At 45.4% G+C, this 22,136-nt stretch overlaps 1 protein-coding gene across 1 annotated transcript in view; it reads left to right on the forward strand.

Moving 5' to 3' along the window:
• CCDC191 (coiled-coil domain containing 191) overlaps window positions 1–22,136 on the forward strand; it is a 94,044-nt gene that overhangs the window by 69,916 nt on the left and 1,992 nt on the right. The window contains exons 14-16 of the mRNA XM_056109229.1: window positions 13,703–13,846; window positions 15,722–15,874; window positions 18,758–18,903. Of these exons, the coding sequence (XP_055965204.1) occupies window positions 13,703–13,846; window positions 15,722–15,874; window positions 18,758–18,903 (443 nt within the window). The remainder of the gene's footprint in view (window positions 1–13,702; window positions 13,847–15,721; window positions 15,875–18,757; window positions 18,904–22,136) is intronic.

Consider the following 22,136-nt stretch of genomic DNA (forward strand, 5'->3'; position numbering starts at 1 on the left):
GAGAGCCCGGCAAGCTACGAGAGTATCCTGCCCATACGGCAGAGCCTGACAGGCTCCCCGTGGGTATTTGTTATGCCAAAAACAGTAACAAGCCTCACAATGTTACTGGTGCCCACTCAGGCAAATCGATGAACAATGGGAGGACAGTGCTATCCAATGACTTGGTGCTGCTACTGTATATGTATGGAGAGAGAGAGAGAGAGAGAGAGAGAGAGAGAGAGAGAGAGAGAGAGAGAGATTTAAAAATAGAATGAGGGCTGAAACTAGTTCATTGGGTAGGACGTTCGCCTTGCACATGGCCGACCCGGGTTCAATCCCTGGCATCACATATGGTCCCCAAAGCACAGCCAGGAGTAATTCCTGAGTGCAAAGCCAGGAGTAAGTATCCCCTGAGCATCGCTGGATGTGACCCAAAAAGCAGAAACAAAAAGCGAACAAAAGAAGTGGATTCTGGGGCTAGAGAAATAGTATGGCAGATAGGGGGCTTGTCTTTATGAAACCAAGCCAGGTTCAATCCCCAGCACCCCATATGGTCCCCCAAGCCTCGTCAGAAATGATCCCTGAGTGCAGAGCCAGGAGTAAGCCCTGAGCACCACCAAGTGTGGTGCCCCCAAAAATTGTTTTTTTTTTTCAATTAAAAATAGTATGGAATTATATTGTGTCATCATACCTTCCCTTTTTAGGTGTTGCTTCCTTCTATAGATTTAAGGCTTTCACTCTCGCTTGTGGGGTGGGGCGGGAGGGCAGGGGGAGAGAGCGGAGCCATCTACTGTCAGGAGCTATCCTGAGCTCACCCAGCAGAGCCAGGCCTCGAACCACGGCAGCTGCTGTGAAGGCAGGAGCTGCAAGACCCTCAGCTGCTGTACTATTTCTCCAGCCTCCTTTTCAAAAAATATTTTTACATTTTTGCCCTACCCACACGGCAGAGTCTGGCAAACTCCCCATGGTGTACCCAATATGCCAAATACCAGTAACAATAAAGGGTCTCATTCTCCTAACCCTGAAAGAGCCTTGAATATGGCACTTTTTAAAAAAATCTCAGGGCTAGGACGAAGAAGACATTACTGGGGCCTGCTCGAGGCAATCGACGAATAACAGGATGGTCGTGATCGCCCTACCCAGCTGTGCTCAGGGATCACTTTTGGTGGTGCTCAGGGAGCCATGTGTGGTATGGGGGTTTAAACCCACGTCAACCGCACGAAGTCAAGTGCACTACCCGCTGTGCTACAGCTCTGGCCTCCTCCAGCCCACTTTCTTATTCCCCAGAAGGTAGTTCTGTTGACAGAGCATTCCCGCAGTTTCTGTTTGTCTGAGATAGACTTTTTTTTTTTTGTTAATACTTTAAAGGTGTCACTCTCTTGTTTGCTCAGTTTCTGACAAGAATTCTGCTGTATTTTCTTATTTTTGTTCCTTTTTTTAGGTGTCTTACTCTGCTTAGGCTGCCATAACAAGATACCACAGACTAGTGACTTAAATTCATTCTCTTAAAGCTCGAGAAACTGACTGGATCTTCTATACTAAGGTGCCGGCATAATTGGTTCTTGCCGAGGGCTTTCTTCCTGGCCTGTCGACATCTGCCTTCTGGCTTTGTCTCTGATGCCCCTTCCTCGGTGGGCACCCACCAAGGGAGATAGAGAGCGGGAGGGACCTCTGGTATTCCCCCCTATTGCTGCAGGAGTGATAATGGGGTCTCTGTGTTTGCCCATGGCTCCCAAGTTCAGATAGACACGTTCTTTTATTTATTTGTTTGTTTGTGCCACACCTGGCAGTGCTCAGGGTGGGCAGTGCTTAGGGCTGGCTCCTGGCTCTGTGCTCAGGGATCAGTCGTGGCAGGGCTCAGGAGACCATATGGGATGCCGCTTATCAAACCTGGATCAGCTGCATGCAAAGCAAGCGCCCTCCCCACTGCACTGTCACTCTGGCTTTTCGGCATTCTCAAGAATCAAAGGATGGACTAATGAAGATGCTTAAACTCAGAGAAATAGAGAAAGTTTGAAAGATCAGAAACTCCCCAGCCAGGGAAGAACTTAGTAGAGAAAACAAGAGACCAAAGAGCAAATGGCCAAATTCAGTAAAAGACGTTCTTTAGGGAAAGGCACAGGATGGGGAAAGCAAGGCAGGGAAGCTCCCTGATTATGGGAGGGTCTCCTGAAGGCTGAAGTCCTTCCCCTTTCATTCCTTTATAACAAAGGTGGGTGGGTGAGCACTTCTTTATTATGCCCTAAGAATGTGGACCATAAAAAAAAACTGAAGAGGATTTCTCTAACTGGAAGAGACAATATGCATATTAAGAAAGTAACACCTGAGATGTTAGAGAAGGAAGGGGAAAGAAACTTAATTCTTTTCTCACTTGCTGTCCCAACCCCCGTGTTCTAGATTCTAGAAGGATATGAAGATTTCAACATGTCCCAAGCACAGAGAATTCACAATAGCACTGTAGCATTGTCCTCCCGCTGTTCATCGTTTTGCTCCAGCGGGCACCAGTAACATCTCACAACAAATTGTGAGACTTGTTGTTACTGTTTTTGGCATATCGAGTATGCCGCGGGTAGCTTGCCAGGCTTTGCCGTGTGAGCAAGATACTCTCGGTAGCTTGCTGGGCTCTCCGAGAGGGGCAGAGGAATCGAACGCCAGTCAGCCGTGTGCAAGGCAAACGCCTTACCCACTGTGCTATATTCACAATAAAGAAAAAAAAATAATAAAAACGGGAGAGGATGCTGAGGTGATTATCTTCTGGGGTCCTGACCCAGTAGAGCCTAGGCTGTCCAGATAATTTCACCCTTGTGACATTTCACACTGCTAGTTCATTTCTTAGCGACCAAATGGATCGCTAACCTCTTCTTCTCCTTGTCCCTGTTAGAACTAAGTCTGGCTCTTTCTGTGCGTGTGGTTTTTATGGGGAAACTGGGCCTTCACATCACTTATCAAGTGACCAAGATGTTAGAATGGTCTGACTGGTTTAGGGACCCTCAGAGATGACCTCGAGGCCTGGAGCAGAAGTTTTAGTCTTTGGAACATTATAAACGTTTCATCCTGGGCAAACCCGCTATGCTATTGCTCCAGCCCCAGAAAGAGCCCAAGAATTCGAGGGAATGTTTAAAATGTAAGGGCAGCTCCTGGCAAGTGAGGGGAAAATGGATGCCTCTTCTCTCGGTGTGGACTCTAGTCCCGTCCCTCATTTGATTGTAATCACTTCCACCAAGGCCCGGTGACCAAATACAAACTCAGTGAGGGTTAGGACTCCGGGTTTAGAGGGAATGAACCAAACGTTCTGTCCATCATAGTAAGGTAATGTAGGTTTACTTCTCCCCATCTCTCTTGAAGCATTTTAGTTTTCAGCAGTTTGAATATGATTTTGTTGGTGCGAAAGTGGGTTTTCCTCTTCTGGTGAGTTCTTGAGAATTGTATAAAAGAGTTGCATGCCAGACTCAGAAGATTAAAGATTAGAGTTCATCGCATAGTCTAAGCAAATGAGTACGGGTCCCTCCCCAAATGTCCAGGCCTCTCCTTTACCCACGTACGATGTCACTCACCCTGTCCCTGGTGCTGCCCGGTCCCGGGTACGACCTCCCGTCCCGAGCCCTGCGTTCTACTCACCTCCAGCATTCGGTTGCCAGTTCCCATCCCTGTGGCACTCTTTCTCCCACAGACGCTTTCGTGTTCTTGAATCGTGTCCCTGGGCCTCTCCCGGCTGTACCCTGGTAGTTCCCTGATGTCTTCTCCTGGCTTTCCCTAGGCTTCAGCCTGATGCCACTTATCTGTAGGCAAGACCCCTGTCACTGGGCCTCTCAGCTGTACCCCAGCAGTTCTCATCATCCGGTCCTGCATTTCCTAGTCTCTGGCAGGGATCATGGTTCGTGGGTGAGGCTCCTGTGCTCAGTATCTGTCCCTGCTTGAGCGAGCCATCTGTCCGCGCCTGCGAGGGCCCCACCCGAGCCTGCGTCTGCACTGCCATGGCTCTCCCGCAGCCTGCCCAGTATTGATTTTGACTGTCTGCCTGTTGGGTGGGCAGGATTTCAACTGACTGGCTAAATTCGCCTGGCGTTCCACTCCTCCGCCTGCGCGGTAGGTAGCAGTTTGTCTACGTGAGGCTTGTTAGATCATCTCTAGGGATTGGGGATATGTGGTTTTGTGTCTGTTACTAAATTTGGATTTATTTTTCGAGTATTTCTACAAGTATTTCAGTGCCCACCTGACCCATTTCCCCATTTCCTCACTTTCTTCTTCTGAGATTCCGTGATGCATGTGTGAAGTTGCCGGATAAAGCCGCATGGCTCCCAGAGGCCTTGTAGTTTTCACTTCTTTTCCTCTTTGTCAGTTTCTATTCTTTCTTTTGCCTTAGTGTCAAGTTACTTTCTTCTTTGGTATGTCCAGTCTAGCAATGGTTCCACTGAAGGTTTCTGTTAATGTGTATTTTTTATAACTTTCATCTAAGTTGTTGTTAGTTTCCAGGTCTCTGCAAAACTCACCTGATTTCGAATGACTGCCTTTTCCGTTGGAATCCTTAATGTTGTTATAAAATTCTAATAATCCTAACATTCCTCACAGTCTGTAATTGTTCTGATTATAGCTTTATCTTTGCCAGCTGTTTATTCCTTGTCTTTCATTAGATCTTGTATTTTTTGTCCTTAACCAGACACTTTATGGGGCAGCAGAAACTGAGATAAGTTGTACAGGGCAATGGAAACTAAGATAAGTGGCCTCTAGTATGGAGATTTATGTAAATCTAGCATGAAGTTGGGCTGTGTTTGAATATGCTGTTGCTATGGTTTCCAGTGTTGAGGATTATTGTTGCCATGGGCACCGTACACTTCAGTTTCCTCCAGTGACTGTTTTTGTCTCCTCTTTGGACTTCCGTGCGTCCCTTTGTGCCATTCTCTGAGTCTCTCTCGCGGCTCTCCCGGCTGGACTCGCTGTATTGCTGGAGGTTTGCTTGCTTGGTGCAGCGTAGAGGTGGGGGAGCATTCTCTACTGTTCTGATTAAGTTTTCACCTCATTGCCAAGAGAGTCTGCGGCTGCTCCAAGGATGGAGATCTTTCCTGCCCCTTCCTTTCCTCTTCCCAGTATCGCCTCAATCTGTCTCCTTAAAATCGTCCCCTGTCAAGCTTCCTCTGCCCCTAGGTGAGCTAAGGGGCCTGTCGGGGCGAGTTCCCTTCCCCCACTTGCATTGTATTCCGCTAGTGCCCTCAGGTGGTGGCTGCTGCAGCTGAAACCTTTTGTTCCCGGAAGCAGAAGGACCTGGGGAGACTTTACCGTGCTGCGGTTCAGCCCTCTGGCAGACTCCTGGTGGGGCTTCATTAAGCTTCTCCCCGACCCACTCCAGAACCCCAGTCCCGTGGGGTTCCCTCTGCCCCAGGACTGTGGTCGGGAACTTCACGCTCCTCCTTTGCCCCTCCCCCTTGGCCTGCAACAGCTTAATTGTCATGCTTGCACCTGTGATTGGTATCCAGTTAAACAAGAAAATTCCTCCTCAGAAATGCTGGGTCCCCTGCCTTGGGAAGGCTTCAGTTCTCTGATCAATTCACAAAAAGTTAAATTACTGTCTGTGCCTTTTTTTTTTCCTTATTGGGAACACCACCAGCAATTAGATTGTTTACCTGCACTATACTAAATCCAAACGTCATCTTTCAAGAAAGCTGAAAATAGGGGGGTGAGAAAAACAGTACAGGTGATGATACTCTTGCCTTTTCCGTAGCCAGTTGCACTTGAATCCCTTGTACTACAAATGGTTCCCTCCCCGCACCCCCCAGGCCCTCAAGGAATCATCCCTGAGCACTCTTGGTTCAGGCCAAAATCCCTTCCTGCCCCGCCCCCCATGGTAAAATAATGACTTTAGTCTACAACCATGCCTAACAGATTGGTGATGCGGACTGGATTTTATGTAATCACCTCTTTGTAGATGCTCAGATGAAGTTGATGCATTTACGGGCTGACTGTGCTTGAGCCTTTGTGTTCAGCTTTAATTCTGAAATGGAATTGAGACGAATAGGAGTTAAGGTGCTAGTCTTGTATTCGATCTCTGGCAGCCGCATATGGTCCTCTGGGCACCATTAGGAGTAGCCCTTGAGCACAGAGCCAGGTATGATCCACCCCTCCCTTAAAAAATACCACCCCCCCCCCAAAAAAAAAACAAAATAAAATGCACTTGGTCATTGTATCCTTTAGTTTCTGAGCCTGGTACATTGCATTTCTCCATGCACTTTCTCCTGTAATCTTTCTCCTTCTGATTCATCATATTACCTCCTTCTCGAATTGATACTGCCAGTTCTGTAGAAGCACCTGATAGCAGTGCTATTCCTCAGGTCACCAAATAGCTCAGTGGGTCTCAATATTTTACACCTGTGAGCAGCATGCGTCGCAGCTGAAAACCACGGAAATCAATACTAACACTTCTGGACTAATGCATATTGTGACTTCTCTGGATCAGTTAAAGCCTAGAAGTGTTTGATGGAAGCTTCCCTCACCTCTTCTATGGCTGGGGACTTCCTTTGCTCTTTAAGTTCTATCAGCAAATTGTCTGAAAGAGGTATGATTTTATTTCCATAAATATGCAGCCTTACTACTGATGTGTTAGAGGTCCCTGGGAAAAAACTGTATATTTCTTTGCATAGAAAGTACAAAGGAAGATGATTCGATGAAAGGAAATGGGAAACTTCTGCCATCTTCTTGAGTATAGTTCCAGGGCATGAATTTGGAAAATCTGAGATCTTCCTGGATAACGAAATCTTACTGAGACAAAATTGTGATCTATATCTAAGTAGTCACAGTAGAAATAAGTGAGATTGGGGCCATAGCGATAGTACAATGAGGGCATTTGTATTGCACGCAGCCAACTCAGGTTCAATCCCCGGCACCTTATAGGGTCCCCCAAGCACTGCTAGGAATAAATTCTGAGTGCAGAGGCAGGAGTAAACTCTGAGCAAGGGAAGGGAAGAGAAGGGGAGGGGAGGGGAGGGAAGGGGAGAGGAGAGAAAATGGAAGTTCTGTTCTGTGGTACTGCTTTAAGGATGAAGGAACCGGAACAATTCCTCTGTGATAAGCCCAAGACAAATCTGCTCTCCTTATTAGGAGAAAGTGGCAGAAGGCAGACAGGGCTGCATGTGAGGAAGAGCCTTGGGCCCTGTGATCCCCCTGATGCTGGAGTATAGCACTTTAGCACAAGGACCCACGGTAGTGAGGGGAGAAAGTACTGTGCGGCTCAACATTGTTGCTGGCGATTGATGGGAAGTCGGGAGGAGAAGAGAGGTGGCAGCCTCGGGGAGGGAGCTTCCAGCTTCCCTCTCTTCCCACCTCAGTCACCCGGAAGTGTCTGGGGAAATCGAGGACTGGTGGGAGTCTGTGATGAGACTCTGCGCAGTACAGACCTCATGTCTCACCAGCCCCACAAAGCCCCACCAAGCTGGCCCTGAAGTCCACTGCCAGGCATGGGGGTTGATCCCTGGCCCCCGGTTCTCAAGGAGCCATGGACTCAAGCTGGAGTGAGGAATTGCTCTTTGCAGGAAAGGAAGGTCAGTCCTAAATCTTACGCGGGCTTTTACCTTCCCTCACAGAGAAGAATTTCAGGAAGACCTGACCAGTGGATGTAGAGTGAAGCCAAACAGTTTTACTTAGGATGAGGAAGGAAAGAGAAAGTAATCCATTCAGGAGAGAGCTCAGAATCCCCCAGAGGCAGAGAGAGCTGCGAGTACCCATCTCAGGCTGAGGTGCAGGCCATCCCCAGAATCATGAGGTGACCCACTTTCCTTGCAGAATTGATTTTCTAGGATTTCTCCCAGGCTGCCCCCACACGGGGCTTTCTGTCCCGATGAGAGCCCATTGCGAGGGCACCGTCAAGGAGTCAAGCTCGGCTCCTGCTGGAGCTTCTGGGGGATTGTCTGTCTTCTCTAGGCCTGCGATGGCACCGGTTGGTCTTACCAGACGTCAGTTCCTGTGTCCACAAAGCGGGTCTGGCCGTAATGCTTTCAGCTGCTGTAGGACCGGTGACACAGTAACTTCTTTGAATCTCATCTTGGTTCAGTTACTTGCCAGGAACTCATTACCAGCCCTCTTCCTCTCTACCTGCCTGCGTCAGAGTGTGAGCAGTGGCCCAGGTGACAGCATAGTGCCACCATGACCCCAATAAGATGGTCTGTCAGACACAGCTGTGAGATGGCCACTCCCAGTTCCTCACTGATGAAAAGAAAAATGCAGCCTCTTAAGTTTCTCAGGATTCTTTGTCTGTCGGCTTTCAGGGGTTCAAACCAGGTTGTGGGACTGTAAGGCAAGCACTATAACCCCTGTAGTATCTCTCCAGTTCTAAGATTTAAAGTCTTAATTGCCTAACAAGCATGTTTATTCATTGGACCAATATCTATCCTGCACCTGCTATGCGCTAGGCACCCCATTTTGGTGGGGAAGGTGCAGTCTGGCCCCAGCTGGCAGTGCTCAGGGGCTAATTACTGGGTCAGTGCTCAGGGGTCACTCTTGGGTAGTGCTCGGGTTCAAACCTGGGTTAGCCACATGCAAGACAAGTGCCTTATCACCTATGCTGCCTCTCTGCACCCCCTCTGGTCATTATTCTAGGAGTCAGCAGTGGAGAAGATAAACCACAGCTTCAGAAAGCTTCTAGCTAGGAAATACAGGCAGTAAACAAAATATCAAGGAAATAGGAGAGGTAAAAGGAAGAAACAAGATGGAAAAGGTCTCTAAGGAGGCCTCTCCAACATCTGCTCAGGACACATCAAGGACACCAATGAATAGAGAAACCTGAGACATAAAAACTGCAGTCAGGAATCAAAGTCAATATACAGTGTGAAATGAATGGAGCCTACTTGGCAAGACTGTCTCTATAAAGAAGCAGTATGAGGTTAGGACCAAGTTCTAGGCATAGGAATACTCAGGGGAAGATGAGCTAGTGAAAATGGAAACGGAGTGCGGGGCCTAATATGAATCTGCAGGTGTTAAGTCCTGTGTCGTGCATGTGGCTAACCCTGGTTTGATATCTGGCACTGCATATGGTCCCATATGGTCCCCCAAGCACCACCAGGAGTGATCCCTGAGCACAGAATCAGGGTTAAGCCAAAAACAAAAAAGCAGACAAGTGACTGTATAACTTGGCAACAAGGAGAACAATTATGACCAGGTAGGTAAAGAGTATTTTCAGTGGAACGCTAGAAAGGGAATTTCATTTCTGTGACTTAAGGGGCTAGAGCGATAGCACAGTGGTAGGGCGTTTGCCTCGCACGCAGCCAACATGGCCAACCCGAGTTCGATTCCTCCGCCCCTCTCGGAGAGCCCGGCAAGCTACCGAGAGTATTCGATATGCCAGACACAATAACAACAAAGTCTCCAATGGAGACGTTACTGGGCCCGCTCGAGCAAATCGATGAACAACGGGAGGACAGTGACAGTGACAGTGACTTAAGGGGGAGTGGGGGGGGAGGGAGTAGGAAGGAAGGAAGCACAGAAAGGATAAATACCATCAGTAAAGATAAGGATTACTTAGGGCCCAAGGATTTTTTTGTTGGTAGTGGTAACTGGACTTGTTTAGTAAAGATAGGAGATACAAGCATTTATTTGCATATTGGTAGGAAAGATCCAGGAGAGAGAAATTCATGATGCAAAGCAGAGGGTATAATTATAGAACAGTGTAAGTTGGAATATGTACCAGAACACAAAATTGGGTGGCTTATAATGGATGAAAACTGGAGAGTTTAGGAACGGTATTGATTGCCGTGTCCTTTTCTTAATTACCCTTTTCATTTCTATCAGAGTAGTTGTGGCTAATGCACATTTAAATCATCCTGATTTTTTTTTGTGCGTGTGCCCCTTTTTTCAATAACTTAAATCAGAAAGAAGCCCCAATTTTGTATCAGGTTTTTTAGCCTGAGTAAATTATGCTTTTTGAAGCCCTAGCCATACAGATTCATCCCCATTATAAATGCTGTCTCAGAGCAGATGACATCATGCTATGTAAGCCTCCTGCTGTCAGGGACCGGTGTGGGGGGCAGGGAGGGAGGAGAGCCACTCTAGCCTCCTCTTGACCCACCTCTTCTCCCTGGGGAAGGGCCCGAGAGGGTCAGATTGGGAAAGGCTGCCGGCATACCACTGCATCTGAGGGCCACTTGATCTACATAGCTTGGGACCTGGCTCCCATGACCAGCCTCAGGCTCTCATGAGAAATTCTCTTTGTGGGGAAAGGAAAGTGAGTCCCAATCTCTGCTCAGCTTCCCAGGTTCCTTGTTTATCCTCACAGAAAAGGATTTCAGGAGGAAATGGGGATGAATAGGGAATGTGAAGTAAAATCGTCTTATTTAAGAGATACGGGGTGCGGGGAGAGAGCAGTGGGCCCCCAAAAGTAAAAGAATGGAATCACAACCAAGTGAGCAATTCCAAAATGGGATTGTGTGTTGTTTGCTCTTCTAGTGTTTTTCTCAAAAGGTACCAGGGACTTCCTAAGTATTGTCAAGGGAAAAGGACTTTGAACTACTGGTGGTCTTTCAGCTCCCTATTTTAGGGCCGTATGTTCCCACTGAAATTTCTCCTCTTCTGAGAGGTCGACTTCCTTCCCTGGCTGGCACTGGTGTCATCCTCATGAGTATTCGGCATCATCCTGTCGGTCTTATCAGAGATCACTTTCTGTATCTCCAAAGGGAGTCCATCTCTTATGTAAATTCTGGGCTGCTTTGGGTTTGATATGAGTAATTTCTTTAGTTATGACCTAAAGTAATTGATGCTCAGGGCTTACTCCTGGCTCTGTACTCAGGAATTATTCCTTGCCATGCTCAGGGGACCACATGGGATGCCAGGGATCGAACCCCAGTTGGCCATGTGCAAGGCAAATGCCCTACTCATTGTACTGTCATTCCGGCCCAGATTCTATTACTTCCTGACACATACTGCCTGCCTTACTTACACACTAATCTTGGATGCAGGTGTCTTTCTAGATACTGTACACAATCAAATGTAATGTGGTGCACATTAATGAAATACAACCATCTCCGTTGAGCATTCTTTACCGTTAAGAAATTTGCATTTAAATTAAACTGCAGGGTAAGAATGCCAGATTTTGGCCGAAGCAACATTTTTTTCTATTTTTCTGTAGAAAAGTGAACTGAAAGTATATTTTACCCCAGAATCCATCTCTTATGTAATTCTAGAAGATCCTTACCCTGTAACTTAGGCATGCTGTGAAATGGGGTTTTCTGGCCAAGTCTGAGGACTTCTCCGAAGGTGTTACTGTCTGTGTGAGCTTCCTGTCTTCCTGTCTGCAGCTAGAAACTCTGCCCCCACACTCCCTGGGCATGCTAGTAAAAGGGAAAATGGCTCTTGCCTTTTATCTTTCCTATTTGGTCTTCTTCTGACTCATAAGAAAATTATTAACATTTTTAACTTTTTGATCATTCAGTTTAGCATCTCACGTCTGAATAATTATGGTTTAGTGTTTTATAGAGTACAGACCTTTCATCCTGAGGAATTTGTATGCAGAAACAGGTCACTTAGGTCTAAACTTCTTCAGCTGTGGGTCACAACCCCACAAGGGCAGGGGGTGGGAGGTGTCATGTAACTGAATATGAGGAATGCAGAAATTTTTTTTTTATTAAGTTCTGACTCCTGGGCCAGAGCAGCTAAGGTGCTTGCCTTGCAAGCATACAACCTGGGTTCACCGATGCCCGGCACCCTCTATGGACCCCCAAGCTTTGCCAGGAGTGAGCCTTGAGCACCTCCAGGTATGGCCAGACTAGCTACTTGAGAGGCCATTTGGAGGCTGTTTTTGCTCTGGTGACTTCTATAATGGTCACGGTCACGGTCCTCCCGTTGTTCATCGATTTGCTCGAGCGGGGTGTCACTAAATACCACTTTGTTTTTTTAGGTACTTTTTCTCCCCTTCTCACTTTTATAATAGGCTATGCTCAGTAAAAGAGGTGGGGGAAGGAAATCATGAAACATCTATTGTAGACATTTACATATCTGTCACCTTTCCTCAGGGATCATGTGCTCTCTTGGAGGGGAGTTGGAAGTATCTTTTCTGAGGAGGGTGAGTCTTAATGATGGTCAGATACTTTCAACTTGCCTACAGACTTCCTAATAACCACTTTAAAAAGAGAAACAGCTCAGTGTAAGAATATTCTAGAATTTTAGTGGCATATCTAATGACACTTTTTGTTTGAATAAGGTAATTGATATGTAAGTGTCTACTCCATAATTAAAATGAAGAATTTGCCTTGGTAGGTATTCCCTTATAATGAGGAAAATGACTGATTCTTCTCTTAACTGGGTATTTTACTTTTCAGTAATCGGTGAGAGTAAAATCATTTCTGTGGAGAAAAATGAAAAAAATCTAAGAATATATTTAGAAATACTTTATGCATCGCTCTCCAGACTTCAGTGAGCATCTCATGATCATTATTTTATTTTTTCTTCTAGGTAAATCATTTAAATGGGCTTGTAGAGATTTCTGTGAAACTTTTGTTTGTAATATATTCCCTGTTCTTCATTTTCCTTGACACTTTGTGCTGGTTTCTGTGCATTAACCAACCCTCACCCCAGCCCCAGTCTTCACTGAGTGTCCTGATGTTGAAGTTAAACTTCACTATCCAGCTTGGTCTCTCAGTCCTCTGTGATTGTTCAGGTGGCTGTCATAATTCAGACAGGAAAGAGCACTGTTAGCACCTGTGTGGAAGGTGTCTTGAAGCGGGTCCTCCAAGCAACCTCTGCCAAGTATGCAGTTAGGCCCCTCCCAGAGGGAAGCCAGGCACCAGGCAATTTTTGCTGGCTCTGTATGCTGAGCCCAGGGGTATAGCCACTGGTGATATGTTCCTTTATCTCTTTAAAAACTGCTTCTTGTTTGTTACCACTTAATGGGATTTGTGAATGCAAGCTCCATCGGACAGTCTGATGGTCTGTCTCTTAGGTGAAAGCCACAGACGTACAGAGAAGCTCCTTCCAGAGGGTGCTGGAGGACTGGTTTTGTTGTTAGAGCAAGCCAAATGGAGAAAGAAAGTCAAGTGTTCAGTTAAGCCCTGGGTTCTGTGAAGGAAGGATCACAGCTAGCCATCAGAGTTGCACTAATGAAGAATCCAGACATTCCCAAATATAGACAGACCCCTTCCGTGGGAAGACAAGGAGAAAGACACCCTTGCCCTTGGCACTGAGCCTTGGTAGGATAGTCATCACTAGGTAGCACACCCACCAGGAGCTATTTCTTTGGGCCAGGATTGTATTTAGTGATAGAACACCTGCCTTGAATCTATGAGGCCAGGTTTGATCGCTAGCACCACACATGAAAATAAGAACTTCTTCTTTGCTTGCTATAGTCTTGTATGTCTCATGAACCCAAGCTAAGTATTGGCGGTGGGAAGGGAGTGGGGGGCATTAACTTCTCCATCATTTAACTTCTACATCATTAACTGCCATCCCTCAGTTGTCTGTCTTAAAAATGGGTGCAAGAAGTATAGTCCGGGCCCTTAAGGATTCAGGGAAGAAGCCGAAGCTCAGAATTTACCTCTTTCAAGTCTTTTCTACCCAGTGCGATGCGAGAATTTTCCCTTTGCCCAGTAGCAGGAGTCAGTCTGTTGGTTGCTGGGCTTCAGAAGGCTGTTTCTTTCCTGACGTTTAGAGTTCAGTGTCTCTGAGGAAATAAGTTTTAGAAGGTGCCTGTGTTACCTGCCATCTTGTTCCCTCCTTGCCAGTTTTACTTTTCCTTTCTTTTTTTTCCTCCCAGAAAGAACTAGAGAGGCAGAAGAGAATTAAGAGGAATCAGCAGCTGGAGGCGATAGCCAAAGAACATTATGAAAGGGCCTTGCTGAGGAAAAAAGGTCTGGAACCTTGGAAGAAATTAAGAATGCAAAGCAAGCAAAACCTACAGGTAGAGTCACACACTCTTAAACCCCAAGTCAGAAAATGAACTTTTCATATGGGATAAATACCTAGTTAGGCCTAGACAAATGTTTGGTGGTTTTGAAGCAAGAAAGCTACGTAAATTATTTATATTTCTCTTTGGGATAAGATTAGATTTGGTCTTCGAAGGTAGACTGTTCCTCTTCATCTCTTTTTTTTTTGCTCCTTATTCTGACTATAATGGAGCTGTGTAACATTCAGAAACAAAATAGAATCCATGAATGATTAAGCAAATTATTATTTATTGACTTTTTGCAAATCATTTTTTAAAGTTTATACATAAGAATGTAAAATTAGGAATAAGAGTTTGAGACCAAAATGACAGTAATAAGCAATTAAGATAGGAAGCCCCAGTTAAATAAAAAACAGGAAAACAGAGACTTGAAACCAGCATTTCCTAAGTTGCCCTTTCATAAAGCCACTTGGGAAACTTAGCAAAAGGCATATGCCAAGGTTGGTGGCTGGGGGGGCATGAGGATGGCTGTGGGTGGGGGTTGTCCCAGAATCTGCATTTCTGAAACAGGCCCCCATGGCATTCTGATGCAAGTCGTCTGAGTTTATGTTAAGAATCTTCTTTCTAGTTCATTAAAGGCATTTTTCTTACTGCTGTTTCTGGCAACCTGTTATAACAAAACCTGTGGCATAAATTTGTAGTACAAATTCTCTAAAAATGTCAGAGGTCAGAAGTCCAAAATCACATTTACTGAGCTAAGGTCAAAACCCTGAGCTGGAAAGAGCCCCTATGCCCTTCAGGGTGTGTCCCTCACCAGAACCTGTGTCCAGTTTAAACCGTTTCTGGGTTATTTGTGACATTTTTCAAACAAGCTGCTAAGAATTTTCCTGCAACTCATTCCCTTCAAGTCAAGCATACCTTATGCCTTGTTCTCTAAGAAACATTTGAGATCTTGTAAGGGACTTTTTGATGGTAATGCCTTCCTACGTCTGTTTTCCGAGAGGTTGAACAAGGAAGAAATGCAGGAGGGAGCATGCTTTTCTGATCACCTTGCTCTTGGGTTCCCACAGTAGGATGAATTGACACTGACAGGGGCCGAGAGGCCACAGACCACCCGTTCCCATCTCTTTGGCTTACTCAGTGTGACTGCCACGAGTCTCACTGAGATCCTTCACATCCAGAGATCTGGGTGGCTAGACAAGGCTTAAAAGTGTCTTTAGAGAATCCCGAGACAGGACTTGGCATCAGCTGAGCTGTGTGCGTATTTTGATAAACTGAACCTTTTAAGTTGGTAAGATACTAAATTATTCATCACGCTATATTTCTATGAGACGGTCTTGTGGTTTATTGATAATGTCTAAATTTTAGCGCTGGTGACAGCTCATTTTTGCAAAACCAAGTGAAAGTATTGGCATTTCCTCAATTCTAGAGTGGTTAAGTACATAATAGAGGTTTGTTATGGAGTTGTGTCTATGCTTGGAGAGCAAACCAAAAATGCTGCCAGCTACCCATTGCAAATCTCAGCCTGTGTGAAGCACAGAGTTAGGAGTAAGCCCTAAGCACTGCCAGGTGTGGCCCAAAAGCCAAAATTTAATAATGGTTTGGGAGATCATTCCAGCTCTGCGATATTTGTATTCACTGTGGTCTTCAAGATACCTTTCAGCACTGAAAACGCCATGAATGATAGAAATCTAAAACCCTTCAGAAGAAGGGTCACTTTTGACTTTTGAAAAGATAAAGCTTTTAGTCAGAGGCTTGCTTTCCTTAAGCCTATCCTCTCTAGTGCCCGCCATTGTGATGGGGAGCATTACTTGCCAAAGGGATGTGGGTTTCTTTAAATGCCGGAAGATCTAAGGAATAACTCTCTTTCCTCATTCAACACTTGTCAAGGTCGCCAGAGAACACTACTCTCTGGCCCTCCAGAGGAAATGCCTGCTCACCTGGTTTCAGTGGAGTCAGGAAAACGTGGCCGAGAAGACAGCACGGAGTGATCAGTTTTATTCACAAATGCTGCTCCGGAGAGCTGTCCGGCGCTGGGCACAGGTAGGTCACAGGAAAAGCAGCTTTGAGGACACAATTAAGTTCCACAGACAGAAATGAGGTGTCATTTATAATATCCATATTCTCTCCTTACACGACCAATACTGTGGCACCAGAGAGATGGGACAGCAGTGGTACAGACACTCTGCCCGTGCATGTGGCTGACTCCGGTTTGATCCCAGCACCTGATATGGTCCCCTGAATCCTGAGCCAGGAGTAAACCATGAGCATCATTGGGTGTGGCTCAGAAATGAAGAAACAAACAAGAACAATATTGATTGGTCAGTTCAGTTCACTGGTCTGAGATGAATTTGAAAATGTTGATTTTTTAATACCAAACTTTTAAAAAAAATTTTTGGGTGGTGCCAGGGGTTGTATCTGGGGCCAAATCTAGAAATGCTTTGGGATTACTCCTGATTCTATACTCAGGAATTACTCCTGGTGGTGCTCGGGAATCATATGGGATACCAGGGATTGAACCCGGGTCAGTCGCATGCAGGCACCCTACCTGCTGTACTATCATTGTGGCCCATTAGTATCAGATCTTTTTTGTTTTGTTTTTTATTGAATCACAGTGAGCAACACTTAGAAAGCTTTTGTGTCTGAGTTTTAGTCATAACGATCAAACACCCATCCCTCCACCAGTGCACATTTTTTCACCACCAGTGTCCCCAGTATAACCCCTGTTCCCCACTCTTCCCCTGCCTCTATGACACAATTTCCTCCATATTCTCTCTCTACTTTTGGGCCTTATAGTTTGCAGTACAGATACTGAGAGGCAATCGCATTTGGTCCTTTATCTATTTTCAGCACACATCTCTTATCCTGATCTATCCTTCCAACGACTTAGTGATCCCTTCTCTATGCCAGCTGCCTTCTCCCCCCAGCCCATGAGGCAGGTTTCCAACCACGGAACAATCTTCCTGGCCCTTGTCTCTACTGTCCTTGGTTACCAATCTCATGTTATTTTATATTCCACAAATGCGTGCAGTCATTCTATGTCTGTCTTTCTCTTTCCGACACATTTCACTTAGCATGATACTCTCCATGCACTTATAAGAAAATTTCATGACTTCATCTTTCCTAACAGCAGCATACTATTCCATTGTGTAGATGTACCAGAGTTTCTTTAACCAGTCATCTATTCTCGGGCACTCAGGTTGTTTCAAGATTCTGGCTATTGTGAACAGTGCTGCAGTGAACATACAGGTGCAGATGTCATTTTTACTGTCCTTTTGGCACCCTCGGGATATATTCCCAGAAGTTGTATTGTGGGGTCATATGAAAGCTAGTTTTTGAAGGAGTACCCACATTGCTTTCCAGAAAGGCTAGACCCAGTCGGCATTCCCACCAACAATGAAAGGGCATCCCTTTTCTCCTGCGTTCACAGCAGCACTGGTTGCACAAAAGCATTTCTTTTTATTGTGTGTCAGTCACTGTGGTGATGATATCTAATTGTTGTTTTGATTTCCATCTTCCTGATGATTAGCGATGTGGAGCATTTTTTCATGTGCCTTTTGGCCATTTGCATTTCTTTTTTTGAGAAAGCTTCTGTTCATTTCTTCTCCCCATTTTTTGACGTGTTTGGAGGCTTTTTTTCTTGTACAGTTCTTCTAGTGTCTTGTATATCCTGGATATTAACCCCTTATCAGATGGGTATTGGTAAAAATTCTTTCCGATTCCGTGGGCTGTCTCTGTATTTTGGTCAGTATTTTCTTTGAGGTGCAGAAGCTTCTTAGTTTTATGTAGTTCCATTTGTTTATGTTTGTTTCCACTTGCTTGGTCAGTGGTGTTTCATCTTTAAAGATATTTTTAACTTTAATGTCATGGAGGGATCTGCCTACATTTTCCTCTGTGTACCTTATGGATTCAGGTCTGATATTGAGGTCCTTAATCCACTTTGATCTGACTTTTGTGCCTGACATTGGATAGAGGTCAGAGTTTTTTTGTTTTGTTTTGTTTTTGTTTTTTGTTTTTTTTGCAGGTAGCTCTTCAGTTTTCCCAGCACCACTTGTTGAAGAGGCTTTGCTTGTTCCACTTCACATTTCTTGCTCCTTTATCAAAGATTAAGTGATCATATATTTGAGTCTGTGACAGGATATTCAATTCTGTTCCACTGGTCTGCAGGTCTGTTTCTAGCCCAGAACCATGATGTTTTAATTACTATTGCTTTGTAGGAGTACAGTTTGAAGTTGGGGACGGTGATGCCACCCATCTTCTTTTCCCCGAGGAATGCTTTAGCTATTCGTGCAGTACCGAATCTTAAAGCACATTTCTTTTCACATTCATTGTTCATATCTACTTTACAAATTGAGCAAACTATAATATATATCTCCTTTTTTTTTCTTTAAATAGAGGCCGGGGGCTGGAGTGATAGCACAGGGGTTAAGCCATTTGCCTTGCACACGGCTGACCCGGGTTCGATTCCCAGCATCCCATATGGTCCCCTGAGCACTGTCAGGGTAAATCCTGAGTGCATGAGCCAGGAGTAACCCCTCTGCTTCACCAGGTGTGACCCAAAAAGCAAAAAAAATTTTTTTTATAAAAAATATATTTTTTATATATGAATATATCCCTAGCCATATATTCATTTCTTGTTTCTTATCCCACAGTGGGCGAGATACTCTCGGTAGCTTGCCGGGCTCTCCGAGAGGGGCGGAGGAATCGAACTCGGGTAACTCAAATCATTTAGTCAGAAACACCTCAAGCCTCAAACCTGTTTCTGTCTCTCTTCCATTTTTGCAGTCCATCACAGAGGATCTTCTCTTGGCTCCCATGCGACCCTCTCTTCTCTTTAGGTTTGATTTCTCTCTCCTTTGTGCTCTTCTTTTGCTCTCATTCTTTGTCGTTGATGACATTTACCTCTCTTCCTTCCTGCATTCCCAGCATTTGGCTGATATGAAGGAAGAAATACAGAAGATACGTGAGCATTTTCTTCAGAAGAAGATTTTCAGGGCTTGGTGGAACGCAGCCAGGAAGGCCAAACTCCAGTCTCAGAGGAAGCAGGAGATTGCAGCACAGCACCATACCAGGTGAGATTTTTATCTCTAGGGAAATTCAGTCCTTTTTCTGCAGTGTGTTCTGTGCCCGGTAGGTGTCTGGAACGAGGAGGTGGGGACGCCACTGATTAGGGAGTCAGGGCAGGCTAGTGCCCATCCCGGAACTCCCGTGTCTCAGTCTTTTTTTTAAAAAGATGGGGCAGAGGACGTCTGCTCTATCTTTCCTGGAGACTGGCAAGAGAATAATAAAATCAGAGCAAAGACATGCAACATCCCTAAGCACTGGGTGATGGTGGGGGGGTGTTCTTTGTTTTTACTTTTTTGTGGTGCTGGAGATCAAACCCAGGATCCCACAGATGTGAGGCAAGTTCTCACCCCCAGCCCTGCACCATTCGGTTTATCTTTAGCTTCAGTTTCTTTTTTAAAACGTTGTTCGCTGTGAAATACAAAACCAGTACAGGACAGTGTTTAAACCATGTTAAACACAACGGTTGCTGCTGTCCCCAGGGGCGCCTTCCCAGTTATAAGCTAGCCACTCCGACCCCAATGTTTAAGTATTGGCTCTGCGCTCGGGAAGCACCCGACATGCCAGAGATCAAACCCAGGTCAGCCACATGCAAGGCAAACGCCCTACCCGCTGTACTATGTCCTCTTGTCTCTCTTGTCACTTTCACGATGAAAACGTCTCTGTGTTTTTGTTTACTTTCACTCCTCTGTATGCAGCCATTGAGGTGACAGCTTCATTTTGCCTGGTCTGGACATTTGCATAAGTGAATCATACTGTACACCTTGTTAGTATTTATAGCACCATATTTCACTCAGCATACTTTGTGGGAAAATGTTCCATAAGTTTTTTGTTGTCTAAGTTTAAGCATTTTGCTGGGAATCGAACTTGGGTCAGCTGCATGCAAGGCAAATGCCCTACCTGCTGTGCTATCATTCCAGCCCCTTAGTGTAAGCATTTTGGATAGAAATATTCGCCAGTTCATTTTGTACTTCTCTTTGAGCCAAGACAGATGACCTGCTTTTGCTAGTGACGGAGTGCCTTTCCTTGTGAGCAGGATGTAGTGGCCCTTTGCCTTGAGCTCGGAGATGTGAAGTTTGTTGTGTCGAAAAGTGGCCTTTACTCACACCAGGTCTGTTTATGGCTGCTTGGTTTTCAGTTGTGTCTCCCCCTCTCTCTTGCTGCCCTCCCTTTTCCCCCAAAGTTTTCTTACCTTGTTGCCACTTGGTTTGATTTATCAGGACGAAAATCTGTGGGCTAGGAAGTCCTGACTTCCCCGTTCTAATTCTGTCTACATTTAAAAGGTTTTTAGAAGGTGTTCAGAGCACTTGCCTTTGCATAAAAGCTTGTGCAAATAAGCAAACACAGCCCAAGGAACTCAAACAGCACACGGAAGAACTGGATTCCAAATCAGGTGCTTGGACTTCAGCCATTCTCTTCCTGCTTTATCAGAATTCTATCCTGATTTTCTCATTCAGCCTCACTTATAAACATGATGGCTTTCAAGAGCGTTGCTGTGACGTCATCTCTTCCCACCTGGCTCCCTTGGGCCCTCTCGACAGTGTTGCTCTGACAGACAAAACTGAGGTCTTCTTCAGAGTGTTCCCCCTACCCGCCTCCCTGCCTCCCCGTTAACCTGCTCTCTTCTCAGCACACAGGACTCTGAAACGACAGAGCATGTTGTTGACATGCTTACTGCCTGTCCCTCCCAGCAGAGTGCACATGCCATGTCTCGCTCCACTTGTGTGTTCTCATGCAGAGAAGTGCCTGGTTCACAGTGGGTTTTACTGTGGGAGTAGCCTGATTTTTTAAAGCGTTCTGGAGGGGCTGGAGCAATAGTACAGAGGGTAGGGTGTTTGCCTTGAACACGTCCAACCCGGGTTCAATCTCCAGCATCCTATATGGTCCCCTGAGCACCACCAGGTGTAATTCCTGAGTGCAGAGCCAGGAGTAACCCGTGTGCATCGCCAGGTGTGACCCAAAAAGCCCAAAAAAATTTTAAAAATTAAAAATAAAGCCTTCTGGAGGAATTTCAATATCAAAACCCTGCTATTTGGGGCCGAGATGCTGAAGGGAAGGCCGGGATCCTGGTCCCCTTCCTGAGCCAGGGGGAACTGAGCACCCCTGGAGATAAGCCCCAAACCAAAAGAAATTAAATAAAATGGAAATGTGATGTTCAAGTTTGAATTTTAGATGAAAGAATATTATGTAGAAAAGCTGTTAATAAAACAAGTGAAGATATCCATTAGTCTGGTGCCTGACCTCTATACTGCAGTGACACTGGGGAATATGATTCTTAATAATTGTGAAGTCTCCAGAAATTAAAAAAAAAACAGAACTACTATATGATCTAGCAACTTCACCCCTAGAGATCTGCCCAAACCTCATAAAAACACTAATCTGAAAAAAGTACATGCACCCAGAACTATTTATAATAGTTTGGAAGGTTTGGAAACAACCCAGACACCGCATGACAGATGAGCAGATGGAGAGTACGGGTGCACACCAGCCCGCGCATGTGCACAGTGGACTCTTACCATCATCACCTTCAGCGGAAACACGGACAGAGCTAGAGGGGTCATACTAAAAGGATTATTTTCCTTAGGATAAAGAAAAATACAGGATGATCTCACTCATAGGTGCTGTATAAAGAAGAGCAAGGGAATAGACCACGTTCAATGAAAGAAAACATCATTAGACTCTGACCACAGAAGTTAGCAGGTTTGCAAGCAGGAAAGGAGTGAGCTAAAAGTGTGGTGGCATTCCAGTGTACTGTGCTGGAGGGACAGTGACGTTCTGGCAGTGGGTACAGTATGGCAAACATCAACCCCCCCCATCCCTCACCCCCACCCCACACACCTTAAACTCAAAATTCATAAACATCTACAGTTCTGGGGCCAGAGAGGTAGTACAGTGGGCAGGGTACTTGCCTTGCACCAGTGGACCCAGATTTGGTCCTTGGCATGTCATACAGTCCTCCAAGCCCAGCCAGGAATGTCCCCTGAGCACAGCCAAATGTGGGACAATAAAAATTTCTAAAATAAGTTTTTAATTTAAAAAAAAACTACAGTCCTGTAAGCCATTGTTGCTTCAAAAGATAATTAAGAGTTTGGGGACGTGGTTCAGTAGTGGAGTGCCTGCCTCGCAAATGTGAGGCACTGGGTTCGAAAGAGAAAAGGCTTAATTTTATATACCCATGCAGTTCCAGATATATATAATTTATCATTATGTAGTAATTTGTAATTGTGTAACTCTGGTATTT

Source organism: Sorex fumeus, unplaced genomic scaffold (genome assembly GCF_029834395.1).
Source record: "Sorex fumeus unplaced genomic scaffold, SorFum_2.1 ptg000265l, whole genome shotgun sequence".
NCBI lineage: Eukaryota > Metazoa > Chordata > Mammalia > Eulipotyphla > Soricidae > Sorex > Sorex fumeus.